Source organism: Eubalaena glacialis, chromosome 6 (genome assembly GCF_028564815.1).
Source record: "Eubalaena glacialis isolate mEubGla1 chromosome 6, mEubGla1.1.hap2.+ XY, whole genome shotgun sequence".
Taxonomy (NCBI): Eukaryota; Metazoa; Chordata; class Mammalia; order Artiodactyla; family Balaenidae; genus Eubalaena; species Eubalaena glacialis.
This window is the reverse complement of record NC_083721.1, coordinates 67,181,597-67,204,285: the sequence shown is the minus strand read 5'-3', so window position 1 is coordinate 67,204,285 and position 22,689 is coordinate 67,181,597. Positions and strand designations below refer to the sequence as shown.

Genomic DNA, 22,689 nt, shown 5'->3' with positions numbered 1-22,689 from the left:
CTACTGTGTGCCATTAATATGAGAGAATACTTACAAACTAGAAAGGTTGTATGTAACACAAACACATATGAGAATTAATATTTTATAAAGCCACACACAGATGATTTATTAAAATACAAGTACTTGAAGTATAGGATTGCATTTCTGTCTCTCTTGTTCTCATTTTAAATGGTACTCACTTTCCCACTGACTTTAGAGTATGTGTTCCAGTGCTTCTGTAGATTGTGGGGGTATGGTATAAAAAAGGAACTTAGCCAGCAGTCACTGTTATAGGCTTATGCTGGTCCTGTCCTGGTTTATCATTGGGTCACGTAGGTAACAGTAGGAGATGACAGAGACCATCTGAAAAGGCAAGGTTAGCAAGGTAGGTGTTTCCCAAGGACGAGAGCTTTAAGTCCTCTTAGGCTTCTTACATTATAAGTTATGAGTCAGCAGTGTGAGAATTACTCTACCCTGGCATGGGGGTGTCCCAGCATGCTCTTCTGTGACCCACTAGTAAGAGGATCAGCCATACTTCTTAGGCAGTGGCAATTGGAGCCAACTCTTATTATAGTCCCACTGTGAGTGTAAGACTGTGTCATTCCAATGCTCTTTATTTAACAGAGCCCAGTTAGCTTCTCTTGTAGCAGAGCTTTGTGAGGAGAAATGCAGAGTGGACTCTGCTTTGTGAATTGACCCAGTTGATCTGTCATTACTCTTCCTCCATGGAAAGATGGGCCTGGGACTTGTCCTATTTGAATGGCATTGCTCTGTTCTCTAAAGTCCATTTTTGTGGGGAGAGTACTGGGGGATGTTGTAAGCTTTTGGAGGAAGGAAGAAAGGGGTAAATATGAAAACCAATATGGATTTGATTCCAAAGGATTAGAATCAGTTGGGACAATGCTATTTAATATATTTTTCTCTTAGGCATATTTCTTATTAACTATAAACGTAGTGTCATTACTCATGTAGTTATAAATGTAAACTAAAAATTAATTAACCACTATTTGAAAGTGTATGGTGTTCCTTATAGAAATGGAATTGACAGAACTCTTATTACCTGGTTATTTTATTTTTCATAGTTAAAGAGATTCTTGTAAAGTTCTTAGGAGGTACCCTATCTCATTTCCACTTTAACAGTTTAACAAGTTAAACTGTAACATTTTATGTTTATTTTCCTCCCAGATTATACAGAATAGTCTTAGCCTGTAAACAGATTGTGTTTTAAAAGTTCATCAGTTGTTTTGGAACTCAGAACATAATTTTTCATTGAAAGTTTTGTAAATATGTAAAATAAAAATAATTAGGTTCCCAGGCTATCCTACAAAAGCCTAACTAAGCCATAATTAGCTCAGATATCTACATACTATAGTGAAAAATAATAGAGAATAATAATATTCTCTATATTATATTATTACTGATAATATCATATTATAATAATATCATATTATAATATTATTTTAGTAAAACTAAAACCCCCCTAAAAATCAGTTTTGAAAAATTCTTCCAAATGCTGGTACTACTAGATTGATAAAGGGATTTAATCTGAGGGAGGATGAGGAGTAGATAGAGACTATGGGAAACTGACATCTTTCTGGGTACTTTCAGGAGCTTAATAGATTGATGAGATTGGCTTTTTAACTCATGGCTTTACTTTCTCTTGATACTGGTGTAAGAGCAGAAGTGCTATCCTTTTGCTTACCAGCTGTGGTTAAGGTTGCTTTTTTAGTTCTTGAGTGGAATGAAGTGATAGGGAAAGGAAAGGGGGAGAAAGTTTCTTTTGGTAACTACAACTTGAAAACAAACAAACAAACAAAAAACAGAAGGTGAAGTAACCTAGGATGTCTGTTGTCTGAGGTGGATTTAATTGACATAAGAATAATGCAAGTTTAAGGGAGTGGGGGGAGAGTATAACAATGTGAATGATTCCTGTTCTGGGAGAGAGAAGGTGATAATAAGAAAGTGTGTTGAGTTAGACATCCCTGTGTTGGTCAGTAACTGGTGCTGGGTATCTTTGGAAGCTGTTTAGAACTGGGAATGAGGAACAGTGTGCTAATTTGGTATTTATATTTGCACATATTTCAGAGTTGGTTTTTCATGATGTGGGACAGCATCCACCACCCAAATATTATATAGATTTGGGGGTATTTTTAAAAATAAATTCAATTATTATCATTATTAAGCAAATATGCTGTTATCTTTACATTTATGAAAAGTGAAATATTGTATGTTAATTATGTTAACATGTAATGGGTTTATTTTTGTTATTTCTGTTATTTTTAAATGAATTAATATTTTTTTAATCAATATTTTTAAAACTTAAAAAAAAAAAAAAGGGAAATACTGTAATTCAGCCAGATCAACAGGAGATTCCTAAAACTGTGTAATGTAGAGAGATTTAGTCTTCATATTTCTTTTTTGTTTCTTGATTAGAAAAATCATGCTTCCCTGCTTTTTCTGTCCCCAGTAGGTTTCTTATTTAGAATAAACCACACAAACCCCCCGCCCCCGCAGACGTGCCCCCACCAAAAAAAAAAAGCAGGAAATGTTTCTTCTGTTCCTGCAAAAGTAGCAGCTGTCGTTAACCAGTGGATTATTATTTTGTATTGTGATGAATCTGTTCAAGTACTTAAATGTTTGCTATCACGTCACTGATGTGATTTTCCTCAGAGGAATTCTGACTCTCATTTTACTCATTTTAGATAGCCTTATGTATCAGGTAGCCTTATGTCTCAGGCAAAACGAAGCAATTTTTTATTAGAAGTATTTTTGCAGGGCTTCCCTGGTGGCGCAGTGGTTGAGAATCTGCCTGCTGATGCAGGGGACACGGGTTCGAGCCCTGGTCTGGGAAGATCCCACATGCCGCGGAGCAACTAGGCCCGTGAGCCACAACTACTGAGCCTGCGCGTCTGGAGCCTGTGCTCCGCAACAAGAGAGGCCACGATAGTGAGAGGCCCGCGCACCGCGATGAAGAGTGGCCCCCGCTTGCCGCAACTGGAGAAAGCCCTCGCACAGAAACGAAGACCCAACACAGCCAAAAATAAATAAATAAATAAATAAAATTTTTTTAAAAGTATTTTTGCAGTTTATATTAAAATGTGTGAGGGGGCTTCCCTGGTGGCGCAGTGGTTAAGAATCCGCCTGCCAATGCAGGGGACACGGCTTCGAGCCCTGGTCCCGGAAGATCCCACATGTCGCGGAGCAACTAACTAAGCCTGTGTGCCACAACTACTGAGCCTGCGCTCTAGAGCACGCATGTTGCAACTATTGAAGCCTGCGCGCCTAGAGCCCGTGCTCTGCGATAAGAGAAGCCACCGCAATGAGAAGCCCCTGCACCGCAACGAAGAGTAGCCCCCGCTCGCTGCAACTAGAGAAAGCCCGCATGCAGCAATGAAGACCCAAACGAAGCAAGAAATAAATAACTAAATAAATAAAAATTGAAAAAATGTGTGAGGATGCTTAAAATGTGTGGTACTATTGGCTGAGTTATTTTTATGGATTTATTTTGGAATAGAAATAAATGGCTTGGTTTGCTTCCATTTTTATAGGCATTGGAAAGTGTATTAAACTTGGGAATTGGACGACCTGGGCAACTTTGCTTATCTTTTGAGCTTCAGTTCTACAGTTCATTATTGGTTCTACCTCCCTCATAGGACTGTTGCCTGGATAAAGTGAGGTTATGGGTCTAAACATGTTCATAAACCATCAAGTGCTCCACAAATATGTTATTGGTGAAGATGATGTGTGGTGATCAGGGTTGGTCCCAGGGAAAATTGTCAAACCACTGAATTTGTCTTTGCATTTTCTTCTCAGTCTACTGAGTGACCCAGTCCTTTTGAGAGATTACAGAGTCTTGTATCATTTTAGAGGAGGAATTAGAGGTACTTGTTTTAGTGACTTTAAGAATTTTAGCAGATTTCAAAGTTTAGTGGAATCCTGTAGGAAGCTGTTCACTTATAAATGAGCAAATATTTTACAGCTGGCTGCGTGCATAGGCATAGAATGGGTTACAGCAAGAAACGTGTGATAAACTTAATTGTTGCCCTCATGGATTGGATATTAGTTGTTAAATTGTAATTGATAAAGCACATGGGACCAACCTAGAGTAACCAAGTCTTCTGGGAGAAAACAGATCCTGTCCTTCCCCTCTTTCCTTTACTGCTGTTTGAAATATAGCATAAAATTTTAGGTTAATAACGTCTTTAAAATGCATATAAAAACGCTTGTAAATTTGTATGCTGTGCTATTGGAAAAGCAGTTTGGATTTAGGGGTGGAGATAACTTTGGTGCGTAGTTCAGGAGAAAGCAAGACTGAGTCAGGGTTTTGGGTTGTCAGAAGGTAGTATTGAGCATTGAGGGGATGTGTGTCAGGCCAAGAACAGACGTAATCCATTAAAAAGAAATTATAGAGTGCTGATTTTAATATTACGCTCACTAAAGACTACAATAAAATATATCAACTTTGTGAGAGCTATTTTTTGGCTTTCTTCTGGATTCACGGCTGTTCAATATTGAAGTTGCCAGAAGTGTGATCACTGATCAGTGAGTCACTGTGTTTTTTAAAGTAATTATTTGTTTCTTTAGTGTAAGTGTTTACCATTTACTCTTCCCACCCATGTATGGTATACTGTTTCTTTGGTAATATGGTAAACTTCCTCATTAAGAAAGATTTTAATGTATTTGTCTACTTTCTCCCTGCCCCAAATTGGGCAGTTTTTGTAAATCAAGCAGATAAGCATGTTTAAGACTTAAAGATTCTAATGTTAATTCCTAAAAGCCAAAGCTCTTTAGACACATGCTGCAAGCCTTTTAGACTTCCATGGGAAATAAACCTGTTTCTAAAATATTGATACATCTTGATATAGTTTCAAGTGAAGGCTTAAGACCAAGTAAAATATTTATTAATTTTGGGTTTGGTTTGATTTTATTCCAGTTCACTTGAGTTAGAAAAAAGGAAAAAATGTGCTTGATTCCAGTTCATGGTTCATGAGTAAAATAATATTTAAATTCAGGCTGTTGAAAATTAGCATGGTTCATTCTGATTTTGGTTTAAAGTAAAATTTGGGTTTTAAGAGAAGATTTAAAAATTGAGTAAATTAAAATTAGTTCAAAAGGAGTATAGATAACTTGAAGTAAGAGTTTTCCATCAGAATCTTCTGTAAAATATTTAAAATTTTCAGTTTTGCTGAAAATAGAAAGTTGATTTTAGGACCTTGACCCCTGTGTGTTATTTTCATGGCATAGTCTTAAGCAAAGTAGTGTAGTAGGGTACAGGTTTTAGAGTAAATGGATAGGTCTGAATCCTGTGGGTACACTTTATTGAAGGGGTTACTTTGGGCAAATTACCAATGAACCTTTCAAACATCCTAGTTTCTCCCATTTGTTAAATGATTATCCGAGTACATCACAAAGTTGTACGAATTAAATGGTATTATGGTTCTTTCTCACAGTATGGTAGCTAGGGGCTTCCCTGGTGGTGCAGTGGTTAAGAATCCGCCTGCCAATGCAGGGGACACATATTTGAGCCCTAGTCCGGGAAGATCCCACATGCCGCGGAGCAACTAAGCCCGTGCGCCACAACTACTGAGCCTGCACTCTAGAGCCTGCGAGCCACAACTACTGAAATCCGCACGCCTGGAGCCCGTGCTCTGCAACAAGAGAAGCCACCACAATGAGAAGCCCGCGCACCATGACGAAGAGTAGCCCCCACTCGCCGCAACTAGAGAAAGCCGCACTCAGCAACAAAGACCCAACTCAGTCAAAAAAAAAAAAAAAAAAAGAATGGTAGCTAGAACTGCATTAAGAATCATTGGGGTGGGGGGGGGGCTTATTAAAAATAGTCTCCTGAGCCCTACTGCAGATTTACTGAGTCTTTCTAGTGGTGAAATTCTAGAATCTTCATTTTTAGTAAACTCTCCCAGGTGACTCTTAAGTCCACTGTGAGTGGTGCTTGCAAACTGTAGAATAGTGCTCAAGGAATATACTTATGTATGTATTGATGTAAATTGAGCTTCAGATCTCAGAGATGTCCCCTGCCCAGTTCTTACCCATTGCTGCATATTGATGCTCCAAAGAAACCAAAATTATTTGGAAAAGGGTTATGAACAGAGTAATTCTCCTACCTGTAAATAGATACACATGTGGCAAATTGTGTTATTTGTTTTGGCTGCTTGTTGTTGCCGTGTTTTCAGTAAACCCTCCATTCTGTTTTGCTATTTGTAAGGCTTCTATATACCTTATCCCTAGGGATTTGTATCTGATCAATGGCAAGTGTAAGAAGTAAAAACACTGCTAACTGTTTAGCAGGAAGTAGTCAGTTCCCAAATCCTAATAATTCTGCTTGAGTGATTTTTATATAAATTCAAGAGCAGCCATTTGCTGAGCAACCTGCATTGTGCTGAACCCTCTGCTAATAAGTACTAGGGAAATAAATCTAAATGATTTAGGTCATGTCTGGCTTTCCTAAGAGCTCATAGTCAAGTGGGGGGCTCGGACTCTTAATAATTATAGAACATTGTGATAAGCACTGTAGTAGGGCATGTACCTGGTGGTAAAAGAGCATAGCAGAAGAATTTTTTTTCCAATTCCCACTACCAATAATTCTTCAGAGAAAGTATAATTTATTGAGCACTCACTATATGGCATGTACTTAAAAAACAAAACAAAACTGCTTAACCTGTGTTATTTAATCATTACAACAACCCTATGAAGTAGCAGCTATTTACATTTTATAGATACTAGGTGGTAGAATATGTGATTCAAACCTTGGTCTGACTTCAGAGCCCATATTAACACCATTATGCCTCTCTCTAAGGACAAAAACTTGACTGATTTATTTTTTTCTTAAGATTAATTTTATGGTTCTTCAGAATTGATGCCTGTTAATCCCATTGGCATGGTATCTGCCTGTGATTGAAAATGTGGCATTATTGCGCTATCAAGGACTTGGGAGGCTTTTCTGTCTCATCTTTATCCTCTATCACCCTATGTTTTCCTTTCATTTCTAGAAGCGATATACAGGAAAACATCTCCAAAAGCCAGCTCATGTATAACATCTGTCCATTTTGTTTTCCCTGCCTCTCTTTGTTTACTCTTCCTATCCCCAAAGGAAATTTAGTAATTTTTTGTTTTTTGTTTCCAGTTCTTTAGATAGAATCATGTGGAGATGAATCATGTCTAAGGGGAAAGGCCCTGCTAGAAAGATATTTATCACAAGTTTACATAGAAATTGTCCTAAAATTTTTTATCGTGCTGTTGACATTAGGGTTGATTTGACTGATTCAGCTGCTTAGTTTGCATTCCCTTTCTTTCTTCATAGTTTTGTTCCAAGGTATGAGAGCAGTTGCACTCTCGCTAGAGCTTCCACATCATAGAGTAGAGGCCCTGTTTCTTGACAATAATAAGTTTATTTTAGAATTTGTCTAACTCTGATTTTCTGTGGACCTCAGTTCCTTGTTTCTTATTTCTTTTGCTTATTAATTTTTATGTTGTTTTCATGTTTCTAAGCTGTTGTGTTTATTTGGGGGAGGACATCTTGCTTTAATAGAGGTTCCTTAGCCATATACTTAGGATAAAGAGTTGTTTGAACTTTAATTTAAAAACCTGAAAATTTGACAGTGGTCAGTGTTTCCCCTTCAGACTATCTTAATCATGCCTGAAAATAAGGTTTTTTGGTTCTTTTAAGTAATTTATATAATAATATTTTTCAATAGACTGTTTGTTATATTGTTGTTGAACATCCATAAAAATAGCTATCTGTTATATCTCTTCATGAGAAACAATAGTCAGAGCTAGTTTCCTTACTAATCCTATTGTTAGGTTAAAAAGCTTCATAAAAATACCTTGTATCTTCCTTGTATCATACCAGGTGTGCTGGTTTCTCTGGGCTTTGTAGACTTTTAATTTTCTGTTATTTCTGCACAGGAGACATTCTTCTGGAGGTAAAGGAAGATTTAATATAGATAGTCGTTGCTGACTTTGTTCAGTTTATTTAGTAGTATGACTTATTAACATCTCTAAAAGCCTCCTAGTTAAAAAGGGTCACAGTTGCTTTTTCTCAGCTCTGAATCATTAAGAAATACTAAAATTAGAATGTCAGTCTCAGATACCTCCTAAATATTTACATATGCCCGAAGTGGCCTTTTGGGTTTTGGATGGATCGATTGTTCTGAGGAGTGACTTCAGAACACAAAAAAATGTAACCACAAGGTGTTGCTGTGTTTGAGAGACTGAGAACAAGGCTGCACATACCATTTTGGGATACATCTAAGGGGCTTTTGTAAAATTGTATTCTGTATTTAACAGCCTTCAATTGAAAGTGGTGGTTCTGTTGCATACCACCTTTCCATTGCCTTATGAGGAGGCTTTTGTGGTTTATATATTTAAGATTTATCCACTGTGCTAAAGAATAGGGGATTTAATTCTATGTTCTAATCAGAACAGGAAATTCATACCACCTGAGTGAATTTTAATCGTAATAGCGGATCCCAGGAGTTCTCTGGCCAGAAGAGAGTGCCTGAAACTGAGCTGTTCCCACTGCTTTGCTGTTGTTGCTCCTGAGAGACAGTGGCATTTTTTAGGGACCAATTTTATTGTAGTTGGTGTGAAACTCATGATACCATGCATTCTGGGAAATTCAATATTGGGCAAAGTGGTGACTTTTTTATTTTTAATGAGGCATGTCTGTTATGAATTCTAGCTTTTCATGAGGATTTTGGTTTCTTGGTAGCAGTGTTTAAAATGCTGCTCTGTTGTTAAGATCCAAAGTTACGCAGTTTCTAGTGGCAAAAGTTAAATTGTTTGAACATCACAGAATCAATTGTTTTCCATATGCTTTTGCTTTGGGATAACTTTCAAACTCTAATGTTGCCAAAGTATCTTTGGAAAAAGCTCTTTAGCTATTAATAAATGAATAATTGAGGACTGAAAACTGCAAAAGATTATTCATGTATTCTCTTACTATTATTCTGGAGCTGACCTTTTTTACATTATATTTTCAGAAACATCTGCTTCTTGGCGGGGGTGGGGGGTATGGGTAATGGTATATGAAGTTGGTCTTTCAGCTGTAGTAGGAAGGTTGTAAAATATGGCAGAGGCAGCCTGACTTGAGCGAAGAGTTCTGTTACTTAAAGCTTTATGATATTGGACAAGTTAATCTCTCTTACTTTCCTTATTTGCATAGTAAACATAGCCCTCCATTTAAGTATTAGAGTAGATGAAACAATCGGAAAGTTCTTTTGTACAGTGAAATTTTATACAGCTGTTATTTTATTGCTGAGTCAGCAAATTGCAGTGCCAAATGGTGACATGCTTTTCCTTGGCACACTAGCTGCTGACTGTCCCATGCATTACTAATGCTCATACCAAGTCACCCCCGGTGTTACCTTGCCATTCTTTACAGCTGTGCTATTTCAGATCTCTGATGGAGCAGTCTGAAGAGCTTGGTGATTTCTGAATAAAAATTCCAAGATGCTTAGGCAGAAAGAGCCATTGTTCCTTGTATATCCAGGATTTCCTACTAGTGGGAGAGTATAGTCTGTAAGAGTTCTCAGCAGTTTCTCTAACTGCTCGAAAGAGAACAGAGTAAACCTTTTAATTTTTACTAAGATAGCAGGGGTTTTTGTTGTTGTTTGGTTTGGTATCTAGGGTTAAATATTACATTATTTTTCTTGTATGAGGTTAGTATGAATTCAGTGAGCACCTTAAAAATAAAATTGCTATAATGGAAGAGTAAGAGAAGAAAAAGAAGTGAAGTTTAGTCAGTGAGCCTAAGGACTTACATTGTACTGAGAATTGGTTTTAGATTTGTCAGGAAAGAGAGAAGAAACACAAAGTCATAATTGCTACTTCACAACGATTGTAGTCCCTAGAATCTTTGTGTATTCTGAAATCACTAAAAGAACAATTTAAGGCTTCTTAAAATTAAGTGCTAGGTAGTATAGAATGGTTTAGAATAGTTAAAGAATTCCGAGATATGAACTGTGCTTAGTCAAGAAGGAGGTGGCTCTTGAGCTTGAATTGAAGAGAGTTTTTGGATTGTTACTGGCGGGGAGGGAAGGCAGAAGAGGTAAGGAGATGGTCATGAGTGGGCAGAGACCCCAGAGCTGGAGAACTAGTTATGAATGAGGCTCAGTTCAGAATGGGTTTGATTTTTCTTTTAAGTTTTGCATCTCTTACCCCCAAATTTAACATTCCCCTATGTCTTTTACCCATCAGACCTTTCTTGGAAAGGCATCATTATTTTCTTAAGAAGAAATAAGACACGGAGAAGCAAAAACTCAAAGCCTTACCTTCCTAAAGGGAGAGTGGTCTGAATAGAGTCAGCATATTTAGACTTTTTCAATTGCACTTATCTTATTTTCAAGTAAAATAAGAAAGCCCTGAGGAAAGAATTAGGGCCTTTAGAGTTGGACAGATAAGGATTCTTTGGTGGGTCCATCATTCGCCTTTTGACTGGACAAATGTAACATTCTTCTCATTATGTTTAATATAGGAACAGTTCTGTCTACTTCATGGGGTTGTTTTCATTAAATGAAGTCATATATATAAACTAAGCATGGTGTCTGGTCTATGGAATGACTGAATAAATGGTGGTTAAAATAATTACTTATAATTGAAACAAATAGTTGAAGTAATACTATGTGATAAACTAAGATGAGCATTTAAAAATAATTTGTGGTAAAGAATATAGTTTACTTGGTATACTTTGGCAATTTTCTCTGTTGAATTCTTTACAGTTCTCATTTTTCTATCCCTTATTTCTTTTAGGAGACAAGGATGGCAGCAAGGTGACCACAGTGGTGGCAACTCCTGGACAGGGTCCAGACAGGCCACAAGAAGTCAGTTATACAGACACTAAAGTGATTGGGAATGGGTCATTTGGTGTGGTATATCAAGCCAAACTTTGTGATTCAGGAGAACTGGTTGCCATCAAGAAAGTATTGCAGGACAAGAGATTTAAGGTAAGACCTTCAGTATTTCATGTATTTTGTTGCTGTCAATGCATGTAAATAATTATCTTTTCAATTGTTTCTCTTTGCTTTAAATTTCATTTATTGAACAAATTTTTATTCAGCTCAACTACTGTAGTGACTTTATTTCACATTGTGTATTATGTAGAGATAAAATTTACTGAAGATTGCAATATTTTTTTTGAACTGCTGTGAGTGATATATGTATTTAAAACGCTGTGAAATGTAGATTAAAATTTCTTAATTTCTATTTTAAAATGTGACCTTTCTCTGCCTTGGTTGTCATTGGTGTAGGAGACCAGAGAAACATTACCTGTAGCATATGATCATTTGATACAGTTGATTATGCTTCCTCTCTTGAAAAATTTCCTTTGAGTCTGTGATACAACACTATCATTTTTTTCCCCCGTAACTGACCTTTCTTTGCTATCTTCTTATGTCTCCCTTTCATCTGCGCCTAGAAAGCAGTACTCCCCACAGTTCAGTTTATTTTTATTTCTTACACCTTCTCTTTAGGGTGTCCTGTACATAGATGGTCAGAGTCATCTGTACGTTATGGTATAGTGGAGAATCAGTGAGACCTGCGCTCTAATCAAGGCTCTGCCATTAACAAGCCATGCAACTCTGTTCCCTTCCCTACTCTTCCCACCTCTGCAACATTTTACTGAGAGTCTCCTGTGTACTAGGAACTGTGCTAAACATTAAGGGATTAAAAAAAAAATAAGAGGTGATCACTGCTCTGAAATAGCACACAGCCTAGTGTCTGTATGCTCCAGAATGTCTTGAACTTTCTAAAGAGATTTTTTTAAAAAAATTCTAAAGTTTTTGTCTTCAGTTCTCTCTCTCCCAAGCACTAGTCCCATGTTGCCCAGTGCCCACTGGATCTTGATATCTGAAGGTACCGTTATTTCAAATTGGCAAGGTTTCTTATCTAACTCTGACTTAAACTTTCAATCTTAAAGGAAATCCTTTCTATTGGTTCCCGTTCCTTGTGGCTCTTTCCTTCTAATGGTTTTCTCATTTACCTGTCATTCAGGCTCTTTCATTCTCTCATACCTCATATCCAGTGATTACCAAATTTGGTTGATTTTTTTTTTTTTTTTTTTTTTCCCCTCACTGCCTTGTTGAGCTATACCTTCTTTCCTTTTCTCATCACTGCTATTCTAGCCAGACCTTTGTCATTATTTGGCTTAACCACTAGTAAGACTCTTGCCTCTGATCTTCTCACTTCCAGTCCTTCTGCATACCAACATTAGAATAATCCCACAGTTCAGTTTGGTCATGTTGTTTCTCCTACACACAAATCTTCTTTGGGTTCCTCATAGCCTAGAAAATAAAGCCTGCCCAGTTTTAATTGTACATTTGGGAGCTTCCATAGTCTTGCCTTATCTCCAGATATTCAGCTTTTACAAACCTTATGTATCACTATCTTTGAGATATATTGGTTTTTATGTCCTCTCTGCTTTTATTCAGTTTCCCTTCTGTCACTCGCATTCTCCTGCTGTCTAAACCCTGTGCATATATAGAGATCCATGTCAGATTCTTCCTTTATGAAATTTCCCAGATGATTCCAGCCAGCCCTATGGATCTTGCTAGTCTAGATTCCTTGAACACTTATTGTTCATAAACTAGGAAATTCCAAATTTTTTCATGACAAGGACTCCATTTGTATTATGTGTGTCTCCAGGATATCCATTCACTTAATGTGTTTTTGAATTAATAGTTGCTGATAGCAAATACTTATCAAATCCTTAGACTATGCCAGGTGATCTAAGGCTTTTACATGAGTAGTTTTATAGGAGCTTTACCATTAGTACTGTGATATTGGTACTGTTATTATTCAGATAAGGAAACCTACACACAAAGAGATTATAAATTAACTTCTCCAGGGTCATACAGTTAGCAAGTGGATAGATGGGCAGGTATTTGAATCCAAGCAGTCTGACTCCAGAGTGCTTTATTACATTTTATCATTGCTGTATCAAACCAGTGTATTCTGTTCAGAAGATACTTCGGTTAGTTTTTCTTTTTCTTGCTTTTAAAAAAAATTTTAATTTTTCCCTTTATCATAGGTAAGTTATTCAACTGAAATACAGTTTGGTTCATCTGTTTTTGTATGTATCCCTTTGTAGAACTTTATCCCCATTCTTTTTGACTTTTTTTAAAAAATTTATATTTTCAGTCTGTGAAACACTAATGTGGTTCTAAAAGTCAGAGATACACAAATGTCATTCCCTCTGTCTTGTTTCCACTCACTCCCTCTAGATAGCCAATCTCATTATGTTCTGATTTATTTTTTCTGGGTTTCTTTTGCACAAATGAGCTGTAAGTGTACAATCATCCCTTGGTATCCACAGTGGACTGGTTGCAGGACCCCCAGTGAATACCAAAATCTGCAGATTCTCTAGTCCCGTATATAAGATGGTGTGGTATTTCCATATAACCTAAGCTCATCCTCCCATATACTTTAAATCATCTCTAGATTACTTATAATACCTTGTTGATGCTATGTGAATAGTTATAAATACAATTTAAATACTATGTAAATAGTTGCTGATGTGGCAAATTGAAGTTTTGATGTTTGGAACTTTCCAGAGCTTCTCCCCCCTGAATATTTTTGATCCCAGCTTGGCTGAATTCCTGGTTGTGGAATCCATGAATGCAGAGGGTGACTGTAGTTCTCTTGGTTTCTTTCTTACACAAAGTGTAGTATTAGAGATACTCTTTTGTACTTTCCTTTTCTGTTAACTATAGTTCCTGAAAGTCATTGCTTATCAGTTCAGAGATTTTTCTCATCCTTTTTAGAGCTTCATAGTATTGCAGAGTTGATTCCAACCATTCTTCTATGTATGGATATTGAATTACTTTTCAATATTTTGTAATCTCCAAGGGGGATGTTATGAAAAACTTTGTGCATAGGTATTTTTTATTAGATGTGTATCTTCACAATAAATTAAGAGAACTAGGGCTTCTGAATGAAAACATAAACATGTATGTAGTTTTGTATGATATTGCTAAATTCTCCTGCATAAGAGCTTGTACAGATTTGCATTCTCTCTAGTAATATATGAATGCCTATTTACCCACAAGCTTTGACAACATGCATTGATTTACTTTTTCAGTTTTTGCCAATCTGATAGGTGAGAAATGGTATCTCATTGTAGTTTTAATTTACAATCTTATGAATGTAGTTTAACATCTTTCCATGTGTTTAATGTCCACTTTTATCATATCTGAATTTTAGTTGTGATTAGAAAGCCTCTTCCTTATAAAGTCTTACAGAAAGCCTTTTCCTCAGGTTAAAGAGAAATTCATCCATATTTTCTAGCAGTTGTAAGTTTTCAGTTTTTACAGTTAGATCCCTGATCCATTTGAAGTTTGTTCCTGTGTGTGGAGTTTATTCCTATGTATGGTATGAGTTATTGATTTAATTTTATCCTTTCTAAATCATTAATCATTTGTCTCATTTATTAAAAAGTCTATGTTTGTTCCAGTGATTTGAGATGCTATTGTTATTATATGCTGAATTTCCATGCGTAATTTGGTCTATTTCTGGACTTTCCATTCTGTTCTACTAGGTCATTTGCATATACCTAAGTCAGTACCACATTGTTTTAATTATAGAGCTCTATAGTATATTTCAATGTCTGGTAGGGCTAATCCGCCTGTGTAGCTTTTCTTTTTCATGTTTTTCTAGCATTTTTGGATGTTTATTTTTCCCGATGAACTTTGGTAACAGTTTGACTAACTCCATGAAAAAGCTCGTTGATATTTTTAATTGGAATTTCATCAACTTTATAAACTAACTTAGGGAGTTAAATCACCTGTCCATGATGCGGAATTACCTTATCCAGGAATAAGAGATGCCTTTCCATTTGTTCAAGTTTACTTTTGTATCTTTTAGGAGTTTTACTTATATAGGCTTTGACATTTCTTATTAAGCTTATTCCTAAGTATTTTATTGCTTTTGTTGCTATTATATAATTTTGTTTTTCTTTTTATTTTTTTCTGCTAAGTGCTATAACGTGGCAGGCTGTGTGACACCAGCCTCAGTTCTTTCCACTGTATCACCTTTTCTTTGTGAAACTTAAGTATTCTTTGTTCGCCTTGCTAACTAAATGTTAGCTGTTTCCAAAAATATAAAATTTGGTGTATTGACCAATTCATTTCTCTTGATTATCATAAAATAGGCATTTTTCTGACAACTTAAAATTCTGCAGTTTCACATTTGTAATTTTTACGTAGCTGCTACCTAGGATTAAATAATCATGTATTTTGCATTAAATAATTACATATTTTCAGGAAAAGGTGGAATAGGATCTTCTTGCACAATTACATAAACCAACATGCTTAACCTGCTGGTGTCAGTGAGAGGCAGTTTGTTGTGGTGAAAAAACAAGAAGAGAAAGAATGGTCAGAGATAGAAAGAAAACAAGAGTAATTTTCCCTGCACTGTAGTCATGAAAACTATATCTAAGATACTGAACCTTTTTTTTTTAAAAGAATTTCTGGTGTAACAAGTTTCATTTCAGTAGTGTTTTTACTTACAATTTGAATACTTTTTTCCTTCTGGACCCATCATACTGTGGCAAATAACTAAAATTAAGCTACTTCAATTGGCCATTTTGAAAGTGCTTGTGATAGAAAATGCTATTGTGGTGTTAGGGGTAGAGTCCAGCTAGGTACCTAATGTAGGAGACCTTTGATATTAGAGCAGGGAGAAGATTAATCAATCCCAAAGGCTACAGATGGTTGTTGAGGCTGGCTTTTCCAATTTGAAAATCAGTAAGCTACATTTTAATTAATTAGTAATCTTAGCTTCATTAACTATTAATTTCAGTTCTCCTTTGAACTAAGTCATAGGTTTCAGGTGTCCTGCTTAGTTTCATTTGTTCTGTAGTTAGGATGTGGGGGTGAAGTGAAGTGTCACTGTTGTTCTGTTGTGAATAGAGAGTTTGAGCCCTACTTTTAATATATACCATTTTGGAGAGTGAGGAGAGAGAATGTCTGGGCTCAGTCCTTAGGAATATGATTATTTTCTGTATTATTTTCTGGAGACAACAAAGGAGAAATAAGACCTTGGTCCACTGTTAGTTTTGTAAGCTTAAGCATATCCATTAACTTTATGAGCTTCAATTTCATCATGTGTACAATGGGAATGCTGTTACTACAGCAATGCCCCAGTCCAGTGTTTGGTGCATAAAAGAACTCAATAAGTATTGTGCTCCCTTTTTACTCCAACGTTGTGTGAATCAAATGAAACAATGTATTATGAGAACATTTACTAAATTTTAAAACTCCTTATAATTAAGTTCTATTGGTTTTAATTTTAGGCTTCTGAATTACTACAAACTGCTATTTACTTTGGATTTTTTTCAGTGCAAGGTTGAACCATCAGAGGAGTCCAGTGTCTCCTGGGAAAAGAGTTTCATTAAATATGTCTGCCATGCTGAGTCATTGGCAGGGAACAGCTCATGAGAAGCTTGGCTTGGCCCCAAACAAGAGAATAGCTTTGAGAGCTCAGCAGCTGGGACCATTGGTCAATAATGTTTCCTGCAGTGGGATATCTGAGAGGCACATTTTCATAGTTGACATACCAAACTTCCTAAGGATATAGACTATTTTATGCTACTTTCCCAAGTGCCTATGTAGGATGACTGGTAAAATGTTTTTTCAAATTGAATTGAATTTTCAGAGACTGTACGAAGGTTTATTGGTAAGGATTGTATTGATTTTGCTTTAAAATTATATATAGTTTTATTGCCTCCATTATTCCAGAGAGAAAAAAATGGAGGCATGATATTGTGGTCCTGAATGTCTTCTTTCTGCCTTTCAGTGGCTTGAATGGCTTGAGAGAAAGAGAAATAAAACTTAATAGAAGGCGGCTAGAGCAATTAGGCAAGAAAAAGAAGTAAAAGGCATCCAAATTGGAAAGGAAGAAATAAAACTGTCACTGTTTGCAGATGACATAATATTACGTATAGAAAATCCTAAAGACTCCATTAAAAAAAAAAAAACTGTTAGAATAAACCAATTCAGTAAAGTTGCAGGATACAGATCAGTGCACACAAATCTTTTGCATTTCTGTATACTAATAACAAGCTATCAGAAAGAGAAATAAAGAAAACAATCTCATTAACAGTTGCACTGAAAAGAATAAAATACCTAGGAATATTATTTGACCAAGGAAATGAAAGACCTGTATATTGAAAACTCTAAGACATTAATGAAAGAAATTGTTGAAGACACAAATAAATGGAAAGATATTATGTGCTCATGGATTGAATCAATATTGTTAAAATGTCCATACTACCCAAAACAATCTACGGATTCACTGCAATCCCTATCAAAATTCCAATGTCATTTTTCTAAGAAATAGAACAAATAATCCTAAAATTTGTATAGAACCACAAAAACCTCAAATAGTCAAAGCATTCTTGAGAAAGAAGAACAAAGCTGGAGATATAATGCTTCATGATTTCAAACTATATTACACAGCTACAGCAATTAAAGCAATATGGTATTAGCATAAAAACAGACACATAGATCAGTGGGACAAAATAGAGAATCCAGGAATAAACCCACACATGGTCAATTAATTTACAGTGAAGGAGACAAGAATATACAGCGGGGAAAGGACAGCCTTTTCAATAAATGGTGTTGGGAAAACTGAAGAGCCACATGCAAAAGAATGAAACTTGACAACTGTCTTATACCATACACAAAAATTAACTCAAAATGGATTAAAGACCTGAATGTAAGACCTGAAACCATAAAACTCCTAGAAGAAAACATAAATGGTAAACTCCTTGATGTAGGTCTTGGTGATGATTTTTTGAATCTGACACCAAAACCAGAGGCAACAAAAGCAAAAATAAACAAGTGGGACTACATCCAACTAAAAAGCTTCTGCACAGCAAAGGAAACCATCAAAAAATGAAAAGGCAGCCCACTGAATGGGATAAAATATTCTCAAATCATATGTCTGATAACAGGCTAATATAAAAAAAAACCCCAACAATCCAATTTAAAAATGGGCACAGGACCTGAATAGACATTTTTCTGAAGAAGACATACCGATGACTGACAAGTACATGAAGAGATGCTCAACATCACTAATCATCAGGGAAAGGCAAATCAAAACCACAATGAGATATCACCTCACACCTGTTAGAATGGCTATTATGAAAAAGACAAGAAATAACAAGTGTTGGCAAGGATGCAGGGAAAGGGAATGTTTGTGTGCTGTTTGTGGGAATGTAGATTGGTACAGGCACTATGGAAAACAGTATGGAGGTTCCTCAAAATATTAAAAATAGAACTACCATAGGATCCAGCAATTCTACTTTTGGATATTTATCTGAAGAAAATGAAAATACTAACTTGAAAAGATATATGTACCCCATGTTCATTGCAGCATTATTTACAATAGTCAGGATATGGAAACAACCTAAGTGTCCATCAGTGGATGAATGGATAAAGAAATTGTGGTGTGTGTGTGTGTGTGTGTGTGTGTGTGTGTGTGTGTGTTGTGTGTATGATGGAACATTATTCAGCCATAAAGAGAAGGAAATCCTGACATTGCGACAACATGGATAGACCTTGAGGGCATTATGCTAAGTGAAATAAGTCAGACAGAAAAACACAAATGCCATATGCTCTCTCTTATGTATGAAATCTTAAAAAATGAACAGCAGCAACAACAAAAAACAAGCTTGTAGATATAGAGAACGGATTGGTGGTTGCCAGAGGCAGGAGGTGGGAGAAATAGGTGAAGGGGGTCAAAAGGTAAAAAGAAAAAAAAAACTTTAATATGAGGCATAGTACACTTCAGAGTTTTCTCACTTTTTTTCTTTTAATTTTATTATTCTTTAGTGTTTATGCCTTTTCAAATTCCTATATGTCTGTGGTAAGTTCCAAAGAAGTGTTTAGCATCCGGAGTTAGATCTGCTCTTTTGACTAGTTTCATTAAAGGCTTTGCAATTTTTGTGGATGGTCAGCTGCTTGATTCTTTTTTTATTAACAGTTTTATTGAGATATAATTCCTATACCATAAATTTCACCCTTTTAAAGTAAACACTCTTTCACCCTTTTAAAGTATATACATTGGTTTCAATATAGTCACAGAGTTGTGCAACTGTCACTACTAATTCTAGAATATTTTCATCACCTCAAAAAGGAACTCTTTTAATAGTTCCCTATTCAATTCTTATTAATAGTCCCTCCCCATCCTCCTCTTCCCCTAGGCCCTGGCAATCACTAATCTACTTTCTATCTCTATGGATTTGACCATTCTGGACATTTCATATAAATGGAATCATAACATATGACCTTTCTGTTTCTGTCTTCTTTCACTTGGAATAATGTATTCAAGGTTCATCCATGTTGTACTGTCTCAGTACTTAAGTACTTTTTGTGGATGAATAATATTCCATTTTATGGATATGCTGCATTTTGTTTATCCATTCATCAGTTGATGAACATCTGAGATGTCTTCAGTTTTTGGCTATAATGAATGATGCTCCTCTGAACATTTGCATACAAGTTTTTGTGGGGACTTTTTTTTTTTTTAACAGTTCTCTTGGGTATATACTTGGAAGTATGGTGGGTCATACGGTGACTCTGTGCTTAACATTATGAGGAAGTGCGAACTTGTTTTCCAAAGCCACTGTACCATTCTACAATCCACAAGCACTGGATAAACATTGCAGTTTCTCCACATCATTGCCAATACTTGTTATTATCTGGTTTTTGAGATATCTGTCTTAGAGTAAACTGATACATCTTATCTTGTTTTGAATTTCCTGGTGGCTAATGAGGTTGGGCATCTCTTCATCTTTTCTTTTATTGGCCATTAGTATGTGTTCTTTGGAGAAATGCCTGTTGAATTTCTTTTTTTTTAATTAATTAACTAATTAATTATTATTTTTGGCTGCATTGGGTCTTCGTTGCTGCGTGTGGGCTTTCTCTAGTTGCGGCGATCGGAGGCTACTCTTCATTGCGGTGCGCGGGCTTCTCATTGTGGTGGCTTCTCTTGTTACGGATCATGGGCTCTAGGTGCGCGAGCTTCAGTAGTTGTGGCTCTTGGGCTCTAGAGAGCAGGCTCAGTAGTTGTGGTGCACGGGCTTAGTTGCTTCCTGGCATGTGGGATCTTCCCGGACCAGGGCTTGAACCTGTGTCCCCTGCATTGGCAGGCAGATTCTTAATCACTGTGACACCAGGGAAGTCCCTGTCTGTTGAATTTCTTTACGCACTAGAATTTTTTTTTAATTTGAAATTTTCTCTTTTTAACAGATAACTATTTTTTGAGCAGTTTTAGTTTTACAGAAAAATGAATGGGAAGTACAGTGTTCCTGTATACACTCTTTTCCTCAGTTCCCCCGTTTTCAACCTTTAGCGTTAATGTAGATTTGTTACAATTGTAGCAATATTGATGTATTAGTAGTAATTAAAGTCCATAGTTTGCATTATGGTTCAGTATCTGTGTTGTATAGTCTGTGGACTTTGGCAAATGTATAATGACATGTTTCCATCATCACAGTATCATGCAGAATAGTTTCACTGCCCTAAAAATTCCCTGAGCTCCACCTATTCATCCCTCCGTTCCTCACCTCAACCCTGACAACCATTGATTTTTTTAAAAACTGTTTCTGTAGTTTTGCCTCTTCTAGAATGTCGTATACTTGGAATCAAACAGTACATACATAGCCTTTTCAGATTGACTTTTTTCACTTAGCAGTATGCATTTAATGTGCCTGCATAGCTTTTCTTGGCATGATAGCTCATTTCTTTTTCTCTCTGAAAAAATACAATTATATGCATATACTACATTTTGTTTTTTTTATTTGCTTATTGAAGGACATCTTGGTTGCTTCCAGGTTTTGGCAATTATGAATAAAGTTGCTCTAAACATTCACGTGCAGGTTTTTGTATAGATACACGTTTTCAGGTCATTTGGGTAAATACCAAGTAGCACAGTTGCTAGATTGTACGGTAAGAGTATGGTTCAGTTTTTCAAGAAACTGCCCAATTATCTTCCAAAGTGACTGTGCAGAATAATTTTGTATTCCCACCAGCATTGATGAGAGTTCCTGTTGCTCTGCATCCTTACCAGCCTTTGGTGTTATCAGTGTTTTGGGTTTTAGCCATTCTAATAGGAGTGCAGTAGTATCTCACTGTTGTTTAAATTTGCAGTTCCCAATGAAATACGATGTTGAGCATCTTTTCATATGCCTATATGCCATCCGTATATCTTCTTTGGTGAGGTGTCTTTTCAAGTCTTTTGCCCGTTACTAATGGTTGAGTGTTTTCTTCTATTGAGTTTTAAGGGTTCTTTGTGTATTTTAGTTAACAATTCTTTATCAGATAAGTGTTTTACAGTGCTTTTCTCCCAGTCTGTGACTTGTCTTTTCATTAGTGTGTTAGACCAGAAATTTTTAATTTTAGTGAAAAGTCCAATTTACAACTTTTTTCTTTCGTGGATTGTGCTTTTGGAGTTGCATCTAAAAAGTCACTGCCAAACGCAAGGACACCTAAATTGTCTGCCATATTATCTTGTAGTGTTTTATAGTTTTGCCTTTTACATTTAGGTATGTGATCCATTTTGAGTTAATTTTTGTGAAAGATGTAAGATTGGTGTCGAGATTCGTTTCTTTGCTGTTCGGTTGTTACAGCACTATTTGTTGAAAAGACTATCCTTTCTCCTTTGAAATGCCTTTGTTCCTTTGTCAAAGTTCAGTTAATTATATCTGTGGCTATTTCTGCACACTCTGTTCTGTTCCAGTGATCTATTTGTTTGTTCTTTCTCTAATATCATACCCATTTTTACTCTAGCTTTATAATAAGTCTTGAAGTCAGTTAGTGTCAATCTTTTGACTCTTCTTCAGTATTGTGTTGACTGTTCCATATCCACAAAATAATTTGCTGGGATTTTGATTGGGATTGCATTAAATCTATAGATCATGTTAGGAAGAACTGACATCTTGACTATTCAGTCCTCCTCTCCATGTACATGAAATATGTTTCCATTTATTTAGATCTTCGATTTCTTTCCTCAGAGCTTTATAGTTTTCCTCATATAAATCTTTTATCTAGTTTGTTTGCTTTGTACCTAAGTATTCCTTTTTTTTCTTTTTTTGTGTGCTAATGTAAATTGTATTGTGTTTTTTAATTTCAAATGTAAATTGTTCATTGCTGGTATATAAAAAAGTGCTTGACTTTTGTACCTTAATCTTGTATCCAGCAATCTTGCTATATAGTCCCTTATTAATTCCAGGGTGTTTTTCGTTTTTGATGCCTTGGGATTTTTTACATGGACAATCATGTCATCTGTGAACAAAGATAGTTTTACCTGTTTTCCAGTCTGTATACCCTTTATTTTCTTGGGGGGTGGGTGTCTTATTGCATATGCAGTGTTGAATAGGAGTGGTGAGAGTCTCAAGTTTTTCTTGGCTTGTTCCTGATCTTAGCAGGAAAACATAGTGTCTCCGCATTAAGTATAAAGTTAGCTGTAGAATTTTTTGTAGATGTTCTTTTTTTTTTTATTAATTAATTTATTTATTTGGTTGTGCCGGGTCTTAGTTGCGGCAGGCAGGCTCCTTAGTTGTGGCATGCGAACTCTTAGTTGTGGCATGCATGTGGGATCTAGTTCCCTGACCAGGGATCAAACCCAGGCCCCCTGCATTGGGAGCACAGAGTCTTAACCACTGCACTACCAGGGAAGTCCCTGTAGATGTTCTTC

The 22,689-nt window shown here is 36.1% G+C and overlaps 1 protein-coding gene across 3 annotated transcripts in view; it reads left to right on the top strand.

Annotated features, from left to right (window-relative positions):
* Positions 1 to 22,689, top strand: part of GSK3B (glycogen synthase kinase 3 beta) — a 194,936-nt gene that overhangs the window by 54,200 nt on the left and 118,047 nt on the right. For all 3 annotated transcript variants that reach the window (XM_061194202.1, XM_061194203.1, XM_061194204.1), the window contains exon 2: positions 10,747 to 10,940. In XM_061194202.1, the coding sequence (XP_061050185.1) occupies positions 10,747 to 10,940 (194 nt within the window). The remainder of the gene's footprint in view (positions 1 to 10,746; positions 10,941 to 22,689) is intronic.